The 22,012-nt window shown below is 39.3% G+C and overlaps 1 protein-coding gene across 2 annotated transcripts in view; it reads left to right on the top strand.

Moving 5' to 3' along the window:
* macrod2 (mono-ADP ribosylhydrolase 2) overlaps nt 1-22,012 on the top strand; it is a 473,143-nt gene that overhangs the window by 405,921 nt on the left and 45,210 nt on the right. For both annotated transcript variants that reach the window (XM_056760614.1, XM_056760615.1), the window contains exon 9: nt 20,862-20,943. In XM_056760614.1, the coding sequence (XP_056616592.1) occupies nt 20,862-20,943 (82 nt within the window). The remainder of the gene's footprint in view (nt 1-20,861; nt 20,944-22,012) is intronic.

Here is a 22,012-nt window from a genome sequence, read left to right as displayed (position 1 = left end):
TTGTATGTCTTTGTATTAAGATATTTTGCTTTTGTGTGGCAGTACGAAACATCTAAGCATTCTTTACTTGTTAGATAGGTCCAAGAGATGTTGCCAAAGTTCTTATGGATTTAGACTGTCTAAGTCTGGGATTACATGAAGAGACTCATTGATGATGAGATCACTGTTTGAGCCATTCCGTCTGTTTTAGTCCTTGTTCATAGAAAAAAATAGAAAATTACACAATAAGGCAAATTATATAAAGATTTTTGTGTGAAGCATGCATTGCATCTATTTCTAACAATCCCACAGTATATAATTTTTTAAGCCCCTTTACATCTTGAAAACGCACAACCTTTTACAGGTCATGAGGCCAGTGCAGCACGAATCAATCTGAGCTCTTTTAAAATACACTTTTATTCCCTGTTGTGATGAGTTACTCTTCTACCATTCTCAGTATGTGTGAATACATGTGAATTGACAGTTTTATGGATGTGCCTGTCCTAATACAGGCCATGCTTGAACACACTGGCTGAAATGGGATACGTTTTCTCTTCCTTCATCCCCTTCGGACATGGTGACCCAGTTCGTCTGCAGTTGGCACTGAGGATGGTTTGAGGGTGTCCACCTGGATTTAGTTAAGGGGTGTGGAGTCGGCTCGTCCCTGCACACGCCAGTCCAGTGTTCCCCCCGACACCTCCCTCCTGGCTCTCAGCCACAGTCTCTGTTTAAAGTGGCCATTGTCCAAGTAAAGATGAATTACATTTAATTATTTAACCACTCATGGATCAACAGCGGCTCTACTTATAGATCTGCTTGTACCCACTGGTTCCTTTATTCCACAATCCTAATGAGTCCCCCGATGTGCCTTAACACTATGTATTTATCAAGAACATTAATTAGTGTTTTGGGTACATATATATTACTAAGGGATATATCTGATGTCACTGTTTATTAGAGGTTTTAAAACAAAAGCAGGCTTTATTCCCCCTTGGCTTTTAAGCATTAATTGGCCTTTTTTAAACAGTACATGTAAAATGGACCTGGCATATTCAGGAAATCTTCTAAACTTGGTAAAATCACGTGAGAACGGCCTAAAAATGCTCTCGCCTTTTTGATTTTTTGGAAGAAAAGGCATGTGGTTAAAAATGTGTTTGTGTATAAATTCATGTCTATATGATTTTCCACAGGACCTTTATTGTGTTTTGGCACATTGCTATTTTTACCCTTTTGCATAAATATGTATGAACGTTACAACCTTTAATAGTAGATTGTCTCTGTATTGCTGTCACAAAGTGGCACCTTCCCTGAGCATGTGTTATTCATTAAGGATCTCAATGTGTAGAATCACACTTATGGTGTCTGGAAAAGCTGGCATTCAGCTTGGGGAAAAAAGTGTTTTCTCTTTTTTAGCAGTTGGTTACAAAGATTGTTCCACTGGACAGCCAATGGAAAACACTGACGGAGACGCCTGGGGGAATCGATTTTCTCAGTGCAGCCCGGACTGAGACAGATTCACTATTGATTAGGGAGTTCATGGGCTAGTCACATCGTGCTGAAGGTGGGAGAGAGAGGGTGTGTTAGTGAAATGCTTTCAGAAGGGATGCTTCATAAACCGCACACAAACCACTGCGGCGCATCGCCGCTTCAGATTCTCCCCGGATTTCTCATTCCCTGCATGCATAAACTGTCCATCATAAATACAGCTTGTTTCTGTCACCACCTGACAGGAAATGACTTGACGCGTAGGACGGCTGCGGTAGTACTCGAAATTAAACATCGAGATCAGCAGACGGTGTCTTGAGACCTTTGAGGTATCCGATGCTCCGCATTTAAAAGCTGCACCTGTGCTGGAGTCACATGGCCCTAAATTGTTATGTTTAAAGCATTACCTGCTCCTAGACTGGTAAAGAAGTTTCAACGTTTGAGAGATAAACTATGGCTGGCAATAAGTTACGCAGAGAAATGCATGGGTCAGTACCTTCTGAGCTCTGTAACATTTAAAAAATGAATATGCTTGTGTTGCATTTTAAGGATGGATTTAATTTTTTTTTACATATTATTAATATATATATATATATATATATATATATATTATGAAGCTCTTTTTTGCTTTACATAATAGGATAGAAAAAGAAAAAGGGCCAATTCCCATTTTTAGGGAAGCATTGAAAGTTATGAATATGAAATAAAAAATATTATTATTGCTACTCCACCTACTACTACTACTACTAATGATAATAATAATAGCAAATAATGGCTTAAAAACATTAAACAAAGTTTAGTTTTAGCCAATATATAGGACATTAATGATGATCGTGTTACTGAAAAAAGGCATGACCAGCATATTACTCAAGGTTGAAAGGTCTCAAATTGAAATGAGAAGTCATTCATATGGTCATAGGTATATTAATCAAGTATATTCAACATGCCGTTTACTGTATTACGTATCTGTGGTGATTCCATATACTTTATAGGTCTCTTTTGCATCCGATTCGCTTGCCAAAATGGATTGTCTGCACCACGCTCAAATGCAGATAAAACATTATGAATGTAAAATGGTCTCTGAGTACAAGTGTTTGAAAACTACAGACTGATTGCTGTATTTAGAGTGGGTACTCTTACTTTACTGTTCATAAAAGGATAATTTACAGCCAATTTTCTCAAACCGCCAGCGCAGAAGCACTCGAGGGTCACTTTCGCTAACAGCGTTGTGTGGTGTGTTGATGGAATCTGTCTGCAGCAGAGACTGTCGGTTGTCTTGCAGAATTCCGCATTGCCAATGCATTGAGCCTCTGGGATATGTCTGAGAGTGTGTGTGTGTGTAAAACTGTCAAAATACACACAAAAACACATGTTTCTTCAGGCTTGCAGGTTCATGTGCAATTCAACACGCTTTGTTCGTTAGTTTACAAGTCCATGTTTTCAACCTGTTACATCTGGCTAATATGAATAAACAGTCGAGCAAGCAAACATCAAAGAAAAAACCCTCCAACCCAGACAGTTTCCAAACCGGCCAATCAAACGGAGCGTTCCGAGTCCTCTGGCCCTCTGTTTAACTAGCGGCATGTTAGTTTGTTCAGTCGAGCTATGAAAGCAGCGCTGCCCACCACTTAGAATTCTAATTGGATCCGCTTTCTGATTCATTGTTGCTTTAGGTGCTTATTAGATGGTTGTGTTTGTTCATATTGATTCACAAGAGGCAGACAAAGCAGAAGAGGCCCAGCAGGAGGCCCTACAGCGCAGAGAGAAAGGTGAGGAGTAGAGACATAAAGGTCTGTCTCGGGTGTGAATGGTTTAAGAGCCACTCTAAGAGATCTGTTTATAGTTTAAATGGACAGGGCTTTGTTTTGCTCAGCCCGGAGGATAGAACCAACCAGCTTGCCTGTGCATTACGTGAAATGGTTATGTTAATAAGGACACGTTACATTTCATTTTACTTTGTAAAGAAAGAGTGGGAAACTCCTAAAGTTTTCTGTTTACGGCTGTATGTGTTTGACAGGTCAGGCTGCAGTTTTGTCTGATAATTTACAATAGAAGTCAAAACACGTGACTGTGGTGTTTTTTTATCTACTTTTAGTACAGTATAAACAAAGCTGTTCCCTGAACTGGACTGCCTGTGATATATTCCTTTAATTAACATTTTATTTATTTAAATAATGTACATTTCTCTTAACCATTACTATTGGTTTTGGTTGTTACGTACCTTTTAAATGGTTATTTTTGTATCTTCTTAATCAGTGCTTCCCAAACTGGGGTAGGCGTACCCCCGGGGGTACACCAGGTGAAAATGATGATTTTACATAATTATTATGCACCTGACATACAACCAGGCATGTTGTTATCACACGCTTAATATAAAGACATGCTCCCTCTAGTGTACACACAGCAAAATAGTAGTCAGGTAGTGCCATAAAAGGTCAAATTCATGACATCCAATCAAAAAATAGGCCTGGATTCGCCATCCTTTCTATGCCACTAGCACAGTGCACCTGCTCGTTTCTGAGCGAGAGAGTCTCATTGAAATTTCTACGAGTGGTGTTTTGAGAATTGACATGCACAAAAATTACTGATAGACTTCCGGATAGCCTTGCGTGCAGAGTATCCTGCCTTAGGCAATCGTGCTTTGAAAACATTACTGCCCTTCTACCTTTGCGAGAGTGGATTCTCAGCACTTGCCCACATAAAGAACAAATATCTACATAGAGAATGATTTGACACTCAGACTTTCTTCGATACACCCAAACATCACATGTTATGTTATGTAAATAAATTCTAGCACATCCATCTCACTAAGCAGTGAGTAATTTAGTTATAATGTATATGATCATATAGTTATATACTAATGCTGTGTTTGATAAAAGATGATTATTTTAAGACGATAAATGTATTTAAAATGCACATAAAAACGCAACTGTGACTGTAAGAAAGAGGGTTACGCAGAATGATTTTAAATCCATGGGGGTACATCAAAAGTTTGGGAAACACTGTTCTAAATAATGCAATTTCCACATGAAACACTTTAATTTACTGTGATGTATGAAGTGTATCTTGCTTAAAGGGATAGTTCACACAAAAGAAGAAAGATTGTAAAGAATTTTAAAGAATGTTGGTAACCGAACAGCTGCGGAACCCATTGACTTGCATTTGGTTTTGTGTCCATATGGAAAAGAATGGGTACATCTGTTATTCGGTTACCAACATTCTTCAAAATATCTTCTTTTGTGTTCGGCAGATGAAATAAAGTCATACAGGTTTGAAATGGTGGGTAAAAAGGGTGGGTAAATGATTACAGAATTTAAATTTTTGGGTGAACTATCCCTTTAAGGGCTTAATTTGAAATGCATAAAAACAGTTTTGTAGACAAATGTATAATGCAAAACTAATGTATTTTAGTAAAATACTAATTGCTTACAAAAAGTGCTCAATAAATGCTTAATTTATTCATTCAAATGTATATACTAGTATCCTCTAGTATCGGCCTACTTAGTAAAAACAAAGATGTGTTATGTTGCACTAGTAAGTATGTTATAAGGTATGATGTCTTTCTCATCCATATGGTCAAAAAATAAGCAGTCTAGCAAATGGAAAGAAGATATTGCTGTATATGGCATCATTTAATCTTTTTTATGAAAGTCATGTTGAAAAGTGGGCAGAATGAATTTGGTGCATCTGTCTTCATTTCACAAACTTCAAAAGCTTTGTTAACAGCACTCGCTTTGCTACTGTGTTACGAGCAAATTTCCATCCAGCTCTTGTGCACAAATCCTCTATGTGGTTTGTTCATGATAAACAAAACCTTGTTTTCAGATTAAACTTTAACCTTTATAAGATGCACATTCACCACAGTGGCATGCACTGATTGGATTCCTCCTCTCTACAACGTGTTAGAAAATCGTGATTATATTGTAGCCTTAGAAAAAAGAAAAGAGAAAGAAAACTTCTCAGCTTTATACTAGGCTACCAATTTTAGCGTCTTTTTAACAAATGTTACTCCAGGGGGCACCTTAGCTTCATATTTATGGCTAAGTGTGCCTCATAGGGCCTTTAAGGTTAGACAATGACCCATTCCTCACTCTGAGGGACTGAAGAAGTTTTTTTACCTGCACCACTAAAAGCAAACAGCACTTTAATGAAGCACTTTAATTTTAGGAGTCTGCTTCCCAATTATTTTTCGCTTGTAAGAGTTCAGTGGGTGACAGTAGACGTAGTACAAACACATGATTATTTCAAAGCCCGCATTGTTCTAGTCATTTCCGTGCCCTTGTAAAGCATTCCACAGTGAAAGAGAAGTAATAGATTTAGCCAAGGACATGTGAAAAACAAGCTTTTTTTTTAATGAGTTTGCTAATACAGGTCGGTCGGGTGAGGTGTGATAACGTCAGTGGGTATTTTTTTTGCAGAGAGAGATGATTAGCATAGCGTTGAATGAGAGAAACATATCTTTCTACTCATCAGATAATATTTGTTAAAAAGTTACACATTTTACAGGGTTAAGTCGAGGGATGTCGTTTGAGTTAAAACAGGATGAGCTACAAAGTGCTCAGTTAAAAAGGCGTCTGTTCAGGGTCTTCCGCCCTTGACGCTGATAGCTGAATGACCCTTCTCATGGTCTTCCAGACGAATGCCCAGCTGTTAAAGTCTCTTCAACCCAGCAGTCTCTATGATCTTGGGTCTGGCCTTGAACAGATCACAGGCTATAACGCTACAGGAGCTTTTGATTGCGTTCTCCAGGCTTCTGGCAAGATTAAAACTAATTCCTCTGGCAAATCTGTTTTAGGTCGTATCACATATTTGAGTTGCTCTTAAATGACTCAGCAGAATGAAGAAGTAAACACAGTTTCCTAAACTTTCCTAAACCTCTGATATTTGGGTGGTTTAGGGCGTCATCTGTCAAGTGATCGGGGACAGCCATATGTAACTCCTAGACATCACTGTTAAATTTCATTAATAATAACTTATGAGGTAAATGCTTTAAGCGTATTAAGTAACCATTCATTTTAAGAACCGCTACGGAACTTTGAGGACATTTACAGTAGATAAAATATTTTTCCCTGAGACATCTTTTGTTTAAGACAAATCCAGCCCTTGTATTTCTTGTTTTAGCGAGAGACGTAATCTTCTTCATCTTCCCATGACAGCCTACCCACAAGATAAGCTAAATGAAGAAATGTTCCCTATTCAGATTTTTCGTCTTGCAACTTTCCTATCAGAATATGTAGAGGCGGCTCATCCGTTCCGATTAGAGCGGGAAAAGAGCGCTCCACCGTGAGCATGCGGCGTTCTGATATAAATTATTGTGTGAAGATGACGGGACCACAAAGCCGCTGCTACTCACCCTCACAAAAACACACTTGACATTTAATGCCGCATTTGCGGTGGTCAATTCACGTGTGGAGAGTGGGATTCTGTCCTCGAGGATATTTCCACACATCACCATAGGCAAAGGAATGTGTGATTTCCAATCAGGTTTATGCCTATATCACAGCCTTTCAATGCAGGGAAGATAAAAAAAGTTTCATTTTACAAAAATCCTCTCTCCTCCCATTTATTGCAAACACACCAGGTGTCTTCCTACCTATCCCAGAACAAACTACTGGATGACAAGCAGTCTGGCTTCAAAACAAACCACTCCACTGAGACGGCACTGCTATCGGTCACAGAAGCACTGCGGCTAGCCAAGGCGGAATCTAAATCCTCGGCCCTGATTCTGCTAGACTTGTCTGCACTGTCAATCATCAGATACTGCTAGCAACCCTGTCATCTATAACAATCCCATGCTCTTCTCGCCGCTGGTTCAAATCCTACCTCTCCGACAGATCCTTCAGGGTGTTATGGAGGGGCTCGCTGTCCACTACTCACCACATGATCACTGGGTCCCTCAGGGTTCGGTGCTTGGACCGCTGCTTTTTATCATCTACACAACATCCTTGGGACCCATCATGAGGGCACATGGCTTCTCGTATCACTGTTATGCTGACGACACCCAGATCTACATCTCGTTTCATCCAGACGATATCACTGTAGCAGCTAGCATTACAGCCTGCCTAGAAGACATCTCCGCCTGGATGAAAGAGCATCACCTCCTGCTGAACCCTGTCAAGACAGGACTACTCGTGTTTCCGGCACACCCCATGGTGCAACACGATTTCACCATCCAACTTGGCAATACCACAATCACTCATTCCAAAACATCCAGTAACCTAAGTCAGTAAGTCATATTTGATGAACAGCTGTCCTTCGATGATCACATTGCAAAGACAACGCGTTCATGCTGATACCCTTATTCAACATTAGAAAGGTTAGACCCTATCTCACCGAGCATGTGACACAATTCCTTGTCCAGGCTATGGTAATCTCAAAGTTGGACGACTGCAATGCTCTCCTTGCTGATCTTCTGGCAAAGGCTATCAAACTGCTTCAGCTGGTTCAGAACGCAGCAGCACGCCTCGTCCTCTAACAGCCCAAAAGGGCTCATGTGACACATCTTTTCCACTGGCTACTGGTTGAAGCCCGTATCAGATTCAAGTCACTAATGCTTGCCTACAGGACTATCACTGGATCTGCACGGGTCGAGTGTATGTCTTTGCCGAAGGAGATAACATGTCTACAAAACGCGCTATGTAGAGAAGTTGGCCGTTTAGGGCTACTGTAGAAACAGCATTGCGAATTCAATGTTAGTGGTGTGTGTATACTGAAATAGCTCATTCTAAGGTAAAAAAAAAGAATATAATGCTTCATTATGTAAGGTCACCTCTGAAAACATAGTTATGTAAATTATATTGCATTTCTGTCAATAGATCCTCCAAAATAATTACACATTGAACCTTTAAAGCTAACTAATACTAGTGATTATTAGAGTCCTATTCATAGTAAAGTGTGGGTACCAAAAACATGAAAGGTTTGGAAAAACACTATCAAAACCTTAAAACCCTTCCATGTGGGGAAAATTACAGTTCCTTCCTGGTTGGTGTCCTAATACTTGTTTTGATCCCTCAGTTGAACCAATCTGCCATGCTGAGCTGAAGGAGTGTGTAAAGATTCCCATTAGCCGACTTCACTCAACAAGTGTGAAATTCCTTTTATTTTCTCTACAGTAGGTGGATGTGAAAGGCTGTGCCCCACAGCTAAGTGTGTATTTATGTGCAGACTTTATCAGTCACCATACCCAGAGAGGTGTGTTTGCCTACCACTGTTAGTTTTGAGCTCATGAAAGAGCAAGCTTTGACAGATAATACACTACTTCTAATTTTCCCAGGCTGACACTGCTGCTGTTTAAGGAAATTTGCTCGTGGATTTTGACGTTTCTTGTCAGGGTGAGTCATTCTCACGTAATCGCGTTGTTTGGGAGCTTCTGTCCGTGATGTCAGAACCACTAACTCTGTATGACTACAGACAGGATAAACAAAGATGGATGACAGACATGCTGATGGCATTCCAGTGTAGATGACACATGCCTGTTTCCGTCATGTTTGTATCTACTGGAGACCGTTCTATGTTCTTTTTCTGTTTGAGGACTCACCCCCCGCAGGGAATCCCAGCATGATTCCACATGTCTGAGAAAATAAGATGTTGCGTGACGGTACAAACGTTGAGTCTCTTCTTTCAGTTATTCTAGAAGACGGACTATATTGAGAACACAGCAATCTCTACGTTTTTTTCCATTTTAACCAGCAGAATCTACTGTAGCCTACTTGTATCTAGAGAGATGTGGAACAGTTACTTGCTTGAAAAAAAACCTTCATTGTCATGAAATATAATTTGCAGTTGCATTTGGGTCCAACAGGAATGGTAAATGGTAAATGAGTAAATACTTTACTTCATGATATATTGCTTGATAAAACCTTTTATAGCAAAAAACAACACAGTCTCATCCCAGTTTCTAACCTTGTTTTCATGAGGTGGCTAATTGAATCTCATACATTTTAGTCCCTGCTTCCCACCAATGATGTTATGATTATTGGGGGGGGCTACATTATTTCTTTTCCATTATCACACACTTTTGTACCGTTCACCTGATTCCCTTTTAAAATAGGAATTCCTGTGAGATCAGGCTGACAAATAGCACGTTGTAAATACATTTACGGTGCATTTCATTGTGTTTTCTATTTTAATTCCTTAAAGGTGAACTCTGGCCCAAAATGAAAATTCCTCCTTTAAATACTCACCCTCAAGTAGTTTAATATCCCCAGGACCACCTTTTTTCACCAGAACTTAAATGAATGAAGTTTTGGAAGCTTTCTGACTCCTCTATAGATTGCAATGCAACCAAACACACGAGCCACATGACATTGTATCTATTTTCAGCATCACTCGACGCATGCGCGTTCTGACCACACAGGCTCTATGTCAGAACGCAAACGCGTTGAGCGATGCTGACTTCGGATGCACTATCCTGTGGCTCTCGGGCACACGCGCTGGAAACTAACCCTCAAATCAGGACGCGTTTTAATATAGTCGTTAGTTTTTTTGTTTGTGCACATAAAGTATCCTTGTCGCATTATATTAATTTATACTGAAGGCCTGATATATTAATGGCAGAATTTTCATTTTGAAGGTGAGCTATCCCTTTACTTGCAACAAGATGTAGGACCTGAGTAGCAGCCCTGAATTAGTTGGTATCTAAAAGGAAGCATCAGCGGTGGTAGTTTGAGTTGAGTGCCGCATGCTGTCGTTCATAAGGAGAGATTTTGGTCAAATGCATGGTTATGAGGGCTCCGTTGGACACCACCGACTGGTCTTCAAAAAGAGATGGAGCCAATGATCTCTGCACTTCAAAATATCTGGAGTGTAATTCATTAGTGACAAAGTCTGACACTGTGAGTCTGTCTCTCTCTGTTAGAAAATAGATGGTTCGGTGGAAGTCAGTGCATTTAGCTGTCATGCTAGCCAAACATGTGTTTTTTTTAATGACCTTCGACCAAGAGAGGCCATTATTATAATTATTATCTTCTAGGGATAATAAATCTGTGTTGTACATTGACACACCCAAACACACACACACTCTCTCTATTGATCTTCCTAGCTCTCTCCCCTTTAATTTCTCTTCTTTTCTAAACCTATTTTTACCCGTTTTCTCGTCTTCCCTTTGTGTCTTGCATACAAAAAAAATGCATATTTATGTGTTATCTGAATTTTTAATCTCCATTTTTTTCCTCTCTCTGTTTCTATTTCCTCCTTGCATACTGTATAGCCCCTTCCGCGTTACTTTAATTACAGTCAAACTACACAGTCTGGCATCCAGCTCAACTGGATCAATACTCGTATTAGTTGTAGGCTCATGTGACTTTGACACACGTTTGTGTTAAGCGCTGTCCCCATCATGCTGTCACAACACATCGATTCAATCCAGTTTAAAGCCAAAAAGTGTACGATGGCTCCCGGAATGGACAATCTTCTAAAAATTTGACGATTGCGCTTTTGTGACGTAAGCTGTAAGCATTTCAGCGCTGGTGAAATGGGCTCCACTTTTTCATCCACAGAGGGATGCAGTGTGCTAGTTGACATTTACTTACCTCCGTATTATCTCTCAGATCAGGAGTTCCAGAGGTCTCATCCGTGCTGTGGCATTTGACAATACCCTGTATTTAGTGTACGTAAATGTGTGCCTTTCAAACAAGACTTTCTTTATACTCCAGATGGAACGAGCACGGGTCTCCAAAAAGAGTCTTTTGGAAAAGGCTGTGTCTTTTTTGCCGCAGTATTGTAGGGTTCCAGAGCTCCCTATTTTCGCTGACATACACTTTTAACGCCTCAAGTTATCTTGCTTTAATTCCCTCACATCCGCCGCTTTTCATTGTAGGGCTGCTAATTTAATTTCCTGTTATACATCTGTGAAGAATATCTTAGCCTGCTCGAAACCTCAGGCTTGGTTTACACAGTATGGTACTTAATTTATTATCTGTTGTTCATCATTGGTGCACAATTTAAAGATGCTGTATTTTAATGCTTCAGTAAGGAAGTGTTAGGCAGTGCTTTATAACAAGACTCAACACCTCATGGCCTGTTAAAACATCGATAAAAAACAGATTCTGGATTCAGGTTCTGGATGCTGATTGGTCAACAGAGAGGATGTAAACACACCTTTGTGCCATGCTTAATTTTCGGTGCTTGTAACATTACTTGGCAACAGTGAACGGCATATGAAGGACATACTATGTTTATTCTTATTAGTAATGCTCATTGTTTAAATGATTTATTATCTTGTAGTTGGTGCCTTATTTTATGATGATTAAAGGAGTTTTAAGTTGTCCAGTCTGCATCAAAAACCCTTTCTTGCTATATTATAATCTTGGTTTATTGCTTTACTTAGTTAAAGGTCCAGTGTATGAAATTAAGCAGTATCTAGTGGTGAGGTAGTGAATTGCAACCAATGGCTCATTTTACCGCTCACCCCTCCCTTTTGAAACACTATGGTGACTGATACAGGATGTTTTCTTTTCCTTGCCAAAGTTGACAACGTATTCACAAAACGCTCTCTGTTGAGCAGTTTGTTTGTTTATGGCTACTACAGAAACAAAATGGCAAATGCCATGCAAGGGGACCCACTGTGTATGTAGACAGAAATAGCTTGTTCTAAGGTAATAAAAACATAACGTTTCAAAATGTAAGGGGTTTATACACCTCTGAAGACATAGTTACGTATATTATATTGCAATTCTTTAAATCCTTCAAAAAAGGACACACTGGACCTTTAAGTTTTTTGAGCTGGTGTCTGGCAGGTTATATATTATTTAGCTAATCTAACATTTGGAGACTTGCTAGTATTTTCCTCAATGTTGTGTTATTAATAGAGCAGCTTGAAAAACATGTTATGAGATAATCAAAGATCTTCATTCATCACCATCCCCACTCCACACCTGATCATCTGAGCTTTCTTAAAGGGTGCTGGCAGGCCCCCATCCTTTGATGTATAGATCTGGCCGTTTTGTTCAAAGGACTAACCTTTCAGAAGCCCGGCTCTGAAATGATAATTCGGTAAGAGCTACGGTCAGAACAAGTCACAAACCCCCCACCCCTACCCCTCCATTCGTCCCTCAGGGGAACACAAGGTCGAATCAATGTCAAACCGGCTGGCTGACCACCGTCTCACCTCTCGTCCTCAGTTGCTTCTGCCAGCCTTTGTCTGGATTTGTCAATCAGGTGAATGCATTCGTCCCAGTATGACCGGAGAGTTTGCTCTTAGCACAGTATGAAGTACAGCAAGAGAGGCAAACGTTAGAAATTGATTATCAATGTGACTGAATGTAGGATGGGACATGTGGAGAAATGACTGCTGTGAATTTTTAAAACAATAAGCCCCTTGGCGTCAAGGTTACAGGATGCTGTTTTGTAGTGATGCAATTTTGAAGTCAGCAATTGTGTCTTGACTGATGACTTTTAGACTTTGTTCAGACGGCCAGCAAGATTATATAATATGGATGTATTTCGCATATCTGACTCAGATCAGTTTTGTTTTAAAAAACGATACCTCTGTTTTTTTAAGCATGCTAAAAATACTTAGAAAGGTGAAACTGAATGTTTTAACCAACATTTTGTTGTATTTTATATCTACAACCACATCTATGTCAAGTTACACATTTTTTATAAAGTTTTTTAATTGGTCTCTATATGATTTTTTTGAATAGTTGTACTATATTGTATATAAGATTAGCACTTAAAAAAACGAAATATAAACTACATGGATTTATAAGTTAACACTGGTCCAGAAGCAGTTTTATTTATTTGTCACAATATTGTTGTTTTTTAAATCTTTCATATATAGTAGAATCTTAAAGATATTAATTTAACCTTTTGATTCGGTTATAAATTTACATTTGGTTGTATGTTGTTCAAACGTTTGTGTACCGTTAAAGAACCGGCATTGGACTGTTTACTTCTTCCTAAGTGATCAATATTATATTCAGTTTATATAGTGAATGAGTATACGTCAGTAGTTTTGAATGCAACTGCAGCAATAAATGCCTCTGTCACTTTTGTTTTCTCCTGCACATACATTTGTATAAATGAAGTCTAGTGTGACCTGACCTTCATAGGTAAGATCATAAAAACTTGGTATGCCGAGTTGGTTCTAAAATTTTCCGTATAGTCCAAAGTGCCTTAAATTGCCAGTCTCAATGCTGTATCTATGTTCTCATCAGTCAGGCGAGGTATTAGCACACCAGGGCTGTCAAAATACTTGACCAAGGTCACATGGAGGTTAATATTAGCCTTCGCTAATCGGCTTTACCTCCAGGAGTCTTTACCGCACTGCTTTTGGCCTTCAGATTCCTGTCTCAAAGTTTCCGATTGCCCCCCGACACAATAAACCAGCGCGAGCAGTGCATCATCATCGCCAGACTCATTATAGATGCCTTTTAATTTGCGATCACCGCAGTGTGGCATCTTCCACACCATCTCCCTAGCGTTTGACAAATCGTTTGATGTATGCGAGTTCGTTCGTGTGTGTTCATGCGTCGTTTAATGTGTGATCTCCTCAGTGTTTATCCTCCAATCCCTCTTTATCCATTGGCACATCTCCGGATGTGAGTGCCTTTGCGTGTGTGTGTTTCTCTTATGCTTTTCCCAACTCTTTAATTACTGTCCTCTCATGCAGGGCTGGCTCAGGTGTGCGTAATTATGCCGGTAATAAGGCCTGGAAAGTCTACACCTGCCACTCGCCGGGTACTCGCTCCCCCCAACACCAAGCATTGTTCGTCTTGTTCTCTTTTTATGTTGTCTGAAGGACTCTCTTCATCACTTCACATCATGTCATCATGAGCTCCCTTCTCTTCGTGAGCGTAGTAATGCATTGCTGCTTGCTTTTTCCCTGATGTGCCATGACTGAACGAAGAATTTCAGCATCTCGTAATGATGTAAAATTGCTGGTAACCCACTCATGTATTTAACGAAGCTATAGTTACTAACAGGTACTATGATGTCACTCTCAGGGCCGCATTAATGCACGTGCTTACCTGGGCTTCAGGTAATGGTCATTATGTTCGTTTATGTCGGAAAAAAATATGAAGTGTGTTATACTGACTGCAAATAGCCCAACCTGTTAACAGAAACTAATTGCATCCCGCCCACCGTTTAGAGTGATCTGACTTCCAGACGGGTTAAAGGCTAGGTGAGACGGGGACGCACTTTAGAGAACACACCAGTAAAACTAAGCCAGACGACTGTCCGATGGTCGACCTTTGGCTCTGTGTGTACAGGCCTTAAGTCTGTATAAATTCATAATGGAGAAAGTTTGGGCTAGGTGCAGGGCTTTATTATTATTTATTATAGTGCATTTCTACAGGGTCCCGAAGCCATTTACTGCAACAAGTCAGGTGTGTGTTATTTGCTCTTGACCCTCACAGCTCCTCTTAAAACTTCCTCTCCTGCCGCAGACTTCCCTAAACCCGCCCAATATCACCAAGAAATGCTGCTATTTTAACTTAGTGTAACAGAACCTACTTCTATTTAAACTGAGTGTAAATAGTTGCTGTCAATAATTAATTATGGAACCTGAAGTTAAATTGTTAAAAGTGTATTATTATCTTTATCATTTTAAAATCAGGTTTCCAAAAAATCTATAATAGGAGTAATTCGTATTTTAAAACAATACAAAGTTCATCAGACAATCTCATCATTTATTTTTATACATGAACACAAGGGAATCCTGTGGAGTTGTATTAATATAGGATTATGTGGATAGTTAATGCGGTGATATTTGTGTGTATTTAACATGACTTATTTTGTTAATGGTATTTATTTCTGCATAATAAATTTGATTATTAAGATTGTGTTAATGTAGGGTGAAATTCTGGTGGATGAAGGGCCCAGGGGCCCATAACAGTCTTAATGCGGCCCTGGTCACACTGTATGTTTTTTTGTACTAAATAATAAATAATGATTTTTTAAACCATATGTTCATCTGACATGACAATTTGTAAGTCAGCAGAATAGCAAATTATGATAAAAGTTGTGTTTTTCAGTGATCGCACCTTAAAGCCCACATACGCTGGTTCCTCTTCATTACACCTGACAGAAACAATAAGGAATTACGAGCAGAAGAGTGTGCGCCCTATAGCCAGAGCGTCAAAGTTTTCCTGGCACCGTCCCCATGTAATTACGAGCATGGGTGCCTGGCGGTGACAGATCATCGCTACGAGGGCCAGCTGAATGTCGTGGCACCTGCTGGGTTCCTCGTCTCAGCTTCTGCCCGCAGCCACAGTCAAATTACGAGCAACTGTATCGAGTGAAAAAATTCAAGCTGTTTTTACCTGGCCAGGTGTTATTCTACTAAGAATGCCGTTCGTGTGCCTCTCTTGAAATATATTAGATGGGTCCTAGATGGTCCATTTCATTTTAGCATTTTCTGAACTACATTCAGTTATTAAGTACTAAAACTGGACATATCGATGCATACTAAAGCAGTTAGCCATGTGGGGCTCGGATAGGCTTATTTACAGTGACAGTGGTCAAATATGGCAATAATATTATTGCATATTTTTTAGGGCTGTCAAAACAATTAATCGTGAGTACTCATTTCCAGTTTGTGCTTACATATGTGACCCTGGACAACAAAACCAGTCTTATGAGTACATTTTTCGAAATTGAGATTTTAACATAATATTAAAGCTAAATAATTAAGCTTTCTATGGATATATGAGTTTTCAGGTTCGGACAATTTCTGGCCGAGATAAAACCGTCTAAATCTGGAATCTGAGGATGCAAAAAATGTAAATGTTGAGAAAATTTTCTGCTTAGTTGTTAGCACGTTCGCCTCACACCTCCAGGGTTGGGGGTTCGATTCCCGCTTCCGACTTGTGTGTGTGGAGTTTGCATGTTCTCCCCGTGCCTCGGGGGTTTCCTCCGGGTACTCCGGTTTCCTCCCCTGGTCCAAAGACATGCATGGTAGGTTGATTGGCATCTCTGGAAAAAATTGTCCGTAGGGTGTGAGTGCGTGAGTGAATGAGTGAGTGTGTGTGCCCTGCGATGGGTTGGCACTCCATCCAGGGTGTATCCTGCCTTGATGCCCGATGACTCCTGAGATAGGCGCAGGCTCCCCGTGACCCGAGGTAGTTCGGATAAGCGGTAGAAAATGGAATGGAATGGAGAAAATTTTCTTTGAAGTGGTTAATCAGAGGCACTATGGCAGGCTGCCCACTCATAAAAATAAAGTTTTTATATATTTAAGGTAGGAAATATACTAAATATCTTCATGGAACATGATCTCCTCTTAATATCGTAATGATTTTTGGCATAAAAGAAAAATCGATCATTTTGACCCATACAATGTATTTTTGTCTTTTTCTAAAAATGTTCCCCTGCAACTTAAGACTGCTTTTGTGATTCAGGGTCACATATATTGCGTGCGTGGCATGTTTTTTTATGGTTATATATATACAAACAGAAATATATGTTATATATATTTATACATAATACACATTTTATTTAAATATACATTTATAAATATTTATTAAAATATGTGTTGCATATACACGTATGTGTGTGCATTTTTATGTACGTATACAGTAGTATTATTAGTATTATTATTACAGTTATGCAGTTCCACAAACAATCACGTATCCATTGTTTGCTAGACATCGTACGATATTAGATCATTGTATTTGAACAGAAATGCAGTCTGCTTGTAAATACATTAACTAATGGCATTAGCTTTACATTGCACTTTATTATGTACCTGCATCTAGTAGCTCTCTCTCTCTCCCTCTCTCACTTTACGGCCATGGTCCTTCAATCAGCGTTGAGTTATGACCAGGCTGGGCGGCACGCTGCGATCTCTGCTTCCTCGTTAGGCCTTCATTAACCCTCTCAAGCTGAGCTTCCACTCAGCTTACCGGAGGATATGTTTGGACACCATTCTTCATTTCCCACAATCCCCTGCTGCTCAGCACAGTGTATGAGAACTGTGCTTCAGAGCTGCGCTTTCAGCACATTTGCTGTAAAATGACATATAAGCCTCTGGGGTCTTCCATCGACGTAATGTTGTGCACAGACACGTTCTGCAAGAGAAACAGCTTTTGGATGTGTCCGATGTATATCACGATTTTGACAAATAATATCTCCTCTGGATGCCAGAATAGCCTTCAAAATCAAAGTTTCGAACAATAGGGAATGCAGAAACTACATTCTGCTGAGGATATATAATATATGTACAATATAGATGGAGATATATCCTCAGCAGGTTTTGAAAAAAGTGGTAATAATGTTCCATACCAGGATTTTGATCTCGGGTCTTAAATTAAAGTCATATCTGGTATGTTGGTAGCTGCCATATTAAGTTTGGGACTTTGGGAGGCTGGTGTGATAAAAGTGATCATGTGATCGACATTAACCCCTCTGTAGCAGATTGGTGTGTGTGGGGGGGGGGCATCCGTGCCTACAGAAAACTGGAGCAGAACAGAGAACAGCAGTAAAAGTGCATCAACTCACCTATAAACACTTTGCACTAAAGTTAAGAAAACTGACTACACAAGTAAGCAGAAAATAGTCAAATAAGCAGAAATAAATGAATGTGCTAATAAGCTAATTTGAACTATATTTCAGTTTTTATAGCTTTACTTGCTGTTCAGTCTCAGCAAAATTCCCCACTACTGTTTTTATTGTCACTTTAAAATAAGATAACAACGCGATACAATTTCCCACTTGCTTTACACATTATAGTAAAGCTGATATTTTCTATTCTTATATGTATGCATATTTAAATTGAACTTACCTTGTCTACTTTCAAATTTGTGACTAAAACGTTTGCTACTTTAAACTTCTGTTAATGCATCTTGTTTGTATCGTTATTATTGATCTTTTTTTCCATTGGATGCATTATGAAGTACTGCAGCATTACCGTTTTAATAGCAAAGGAGGAAACAATGTTCCTACCATCTGCTCTTCTGAAAACTTCTGATCCGTCCTGCTTCACTTTTCCGTCGCTCCATGAGATAGAATAAAAATAAAACATTTCATTATGTAAGGTCTTTAAACACCTCTAGAAGACAGACATTTCAGTCAATAGATCCTCTAAAGAATTTCACACAGCACCTTTAAAAACTGTGTGCAAAAACTTGCCACAAATTTTTTTTAAGTAAATTTACTTTAAAAAACAGTGTGCGAAAATGAAGCAAGTTAAAACACAAAACCTACTACTAGTTGTTTTTTCAGTGTGGCTGATTTCACGTAACACATATGTATTCTCTTTTGTTCTGCATGGGCATTCAGAGATTTAAAGACAGGAGAAGAGATTCCTTTGGCAGAGTTGTCCCGTTTTTTATTCCTAGCCCTTTTTCTTTACAGCTGTCTTAAAAGATGTCTCATACACATTACGAGTTGAAGGGCGTAAGAGAGAAAAAGTGAGCTAGACCATTCTTTCTCTTTATGGACCCGGAACACCCCTGGAGACATGGTCTTGCAGAAAAATAAAAATGTTACTAGTCTCAAGTCAAGTCTTAACATTTACTCCAAAGGGCATGCCATAAACTATTAATAGACAGCTGTCTGTCTGCGCACGACTGCGAGAGGGAGGTTTTCATATCGAATTCTCTTGTGGGTTGTCGGTTAGGGGGAAAAGTGGTGGTCCGGTCTCTCGCCATCCCGCTGGGAGTCCTGCTTTATCTGCATCTCCATCCGCTGGCAGTCGAGAGGGGAGAGACCATTACAAGGCTGTCTGGGAATATTGCAATATTCAGCAGGGCGATTATCTGACTTCTCCCTGGGAGGCACATTTTCTCAGCGGAGGGAGAGAGAGGTGTACCTGTAGCAGAGAGAGTCAGATAAGAATCCTGAGAGTTGATGGAAAGGAAGTATTGCGTTCCTTGGTTTAAAAGAAAGGTTTGGGCAGGAGTGAATATTTATATACGGACTCGAGATCTGCAGGATTGCCTCCGTGTTTCAGAGCGTTTTATGGTGTGTCTAAGGGATGATTGAAACCTGAGGGTTGTTCATATTAGATTATGGAACATATATTTGATACCCCTGTATTTTATCTTTGACACTAGGGGTTTGAGGGGGTTCTTCCCTTACATCCAACTCAGACAGTGTTGCTTGTAGGTATGGACTCCAGCTTCATTTTCCTATGAAACATTAACCATTATATAATGAAGCAAGTGGCGTTAATTTGAAAGAAAGATAGCACGATCATACTTTTCATGTAAAAGTGTTTCTAAAATAAAGTACTTGGACAATCATGTTGTGAAACATTACTGGTCCGTAAGAACACTAAGTTTTTTAGAGAATATATATATATTTATATATAGATTCTTATATTTTGTTAAGGTAGGTAATGGTTTTTATATCTAAAAGCATACAAAATCGCTTTGGGGGCCACAGAATTTATATACAAGTACCCTATGAATAATATGCAAATGCAAGTAATATGTTTGTTATTTAAAGAGTATTCCCTTGCAGTAAAGCCTTTCATTGTGTGTTTTGTGTTCGTTTCTCATGAGCTCTTTGTTTTGAGAACATGGGAAGAATCAAAAGAGGTTCTTGTTTTTAAATCCATGTATTTGTGTATCTTCAGTAGGATCCTTTCCGGGTGGTCCGGAATGGAGAAAGATAGAACCGAATTAGGGATCCGGTCTCAGCAGTGATAAGGGAGTGCAGCGAGGTTTTATGTTTTTGGTTTGGGTTTTAATCTTGATGTTCTGCTCCCTGGTGAAATTACTTTTGGTCAGCTGTGGTCCAAGATGACTAGATGTCGTTTGAGTAAAGGAAGTCATGGTTGGAGATGAATGATAAAATGTTCTTTTCTTTCCAATGAATTCAAGTAGATATTTAAGTCGTTGTGCTTCATCCGATATAAAAGCAAAAAAAGAAACAAAATGACATGTTCAGGCTGTGTTCAGAATTGCACTCTCAGGAGTGATTTCTATTGCCCCTTTCTTGACTTTTCATCAGTCTATCAAGTGTTTACTTGTGTTCTTACAAAAAAGATGTCTTACTAAAGATTCCCATTTACATTCGTGGAACGACTGGATGTTGTTCAATGCATATTTTGATTATTTTTCAATGTATTTTAGATCAACATAGTCATATCACTAGGTCATTTAATAAATACAGGAAAAAAAATGTATTTTGCAATATTAATATTGTATACTTGATGTTACTATACTGTGTGAGAAAAGGGGAATATCCAAAAGGATGCCTATTGTTTATAGGGTGCACTGTTATATAACATTTATTCTCGATTTACATCATTTCAATTTTGCTCTCTTTACTTTTTAGAGTGACTCTAAATGTCTCAATGTCATAAATTATTTGCCTGAGTTATTGTGTTGCGTTACGATATCTGATCCGGGATACACTCAGATTTCTTAATAGTGTTTGCCTTTACCATGTGTGTACACAGAGATCCAGGTTTCTCTCACTCAAAATTCTTTTCTTGTGTCTTTCTGCAGATCGACCTTGTCATATTCTGCGTCTTCCTGGAGACGGATTATGAAATATACAAGAAGAAGATGTCACATTTCTTCTCCCCAGGTACTGTATCTTCTTATTTAAATCTAACTTCATTTTATCTGTTGGCTGTTACACCCACTCGGTTCAAAGCATGTAACTCAAGCATCAAGAGGGATTTCCAGTGTCGGGTCTTTGACTGGCACGAAGCCTGAAAGAATTTGTATCATATTTTGAAGTAGAACCGAGGGAGCTGAGAGATTGAAACATGATAAAGACTTCATCATACTGGGTGATACTACCATGAATTAATTTAAGCAAGTAATTTTAACCTTATTTTAATTGACACAAATTGCACATTATAGCTTCTAGTCAAATATAAATGCATGGCAGAATATTCTCGCTAGCAACAGAAGAATGATTCACACAATATGTGGGTTTATGGTAATAGAGAGATCTAAGAGAGGCTTTATGTTCTCAGTTGTTTATTTGGTGTATGTATCTCACGGCTCATTGCATTTGTGTCTCGGTTTTCTGTGTCTTTGAGTGAGTTCTGTTGTTCTCAAAATCTCTATTCGTAAACTCGTAGACCACTCGAACATCTTCTTTGTGATGTCTGGAAAACCCAAAAATGCACGGCCACATGAGTTTAACAGGTGTTTGACTTCTTTAGGGACTGGATGTTTCCACTGCAAATATTTCACATTACCAATAGCTTCTCTCTGAAGCGTAACGTTGTGGCCTGGAGGTCCTCATGTAGAGCATGACTCTGAGGGATTCTACTTCTGTCATCACCCTGAGCGTTCCCGAGCTTCTCCGAGACTTCAACAGCAAAGCGCATATGTTGGAGACACTCAGGACGGCACCTCCTCAATTATGTTCACACGTCTTCTAGTCTGGTTTCGGTTGTATCGTGCGGTCTTCGGTGCTGGCTTGGTTTATGTAAAGATGAACTGTTGTGTGACGTGACTTCAGAAGCCCGTTCTCTGGTCTTTGTCTCCCTTTGCCTTACACCTTGGCCTTTCGTCAATGTCAATATCACTGTTTCTCTTTCACCCAATCTGTCACGTTGTCTGTGTTTTTCTTTTCCCCTCAGTCTTTCCTTACGAGACGTGGCACTAGCTGGTTCCATGGGAACGAGCCTATTGTGCAC

This window comes from Triplophysa dalaica, chromosome 11 (genome assembly GCF_015846415.1).
Source record: "Triplophysa dalaica isolate WHDGS20190420 chromosome 11, ASM1584641v1, whole genome shotgun sequence".
Lineage (NCBI taxonomy): Eukaryota > Metazoa > Chordata > Actinopteri > Cypriniformes > Nemacheilidae > Triplophysa > Triplophysa dalaica.
This window is presented reverse-complemented; position numbering and strand designations above follow the sequence as displayed.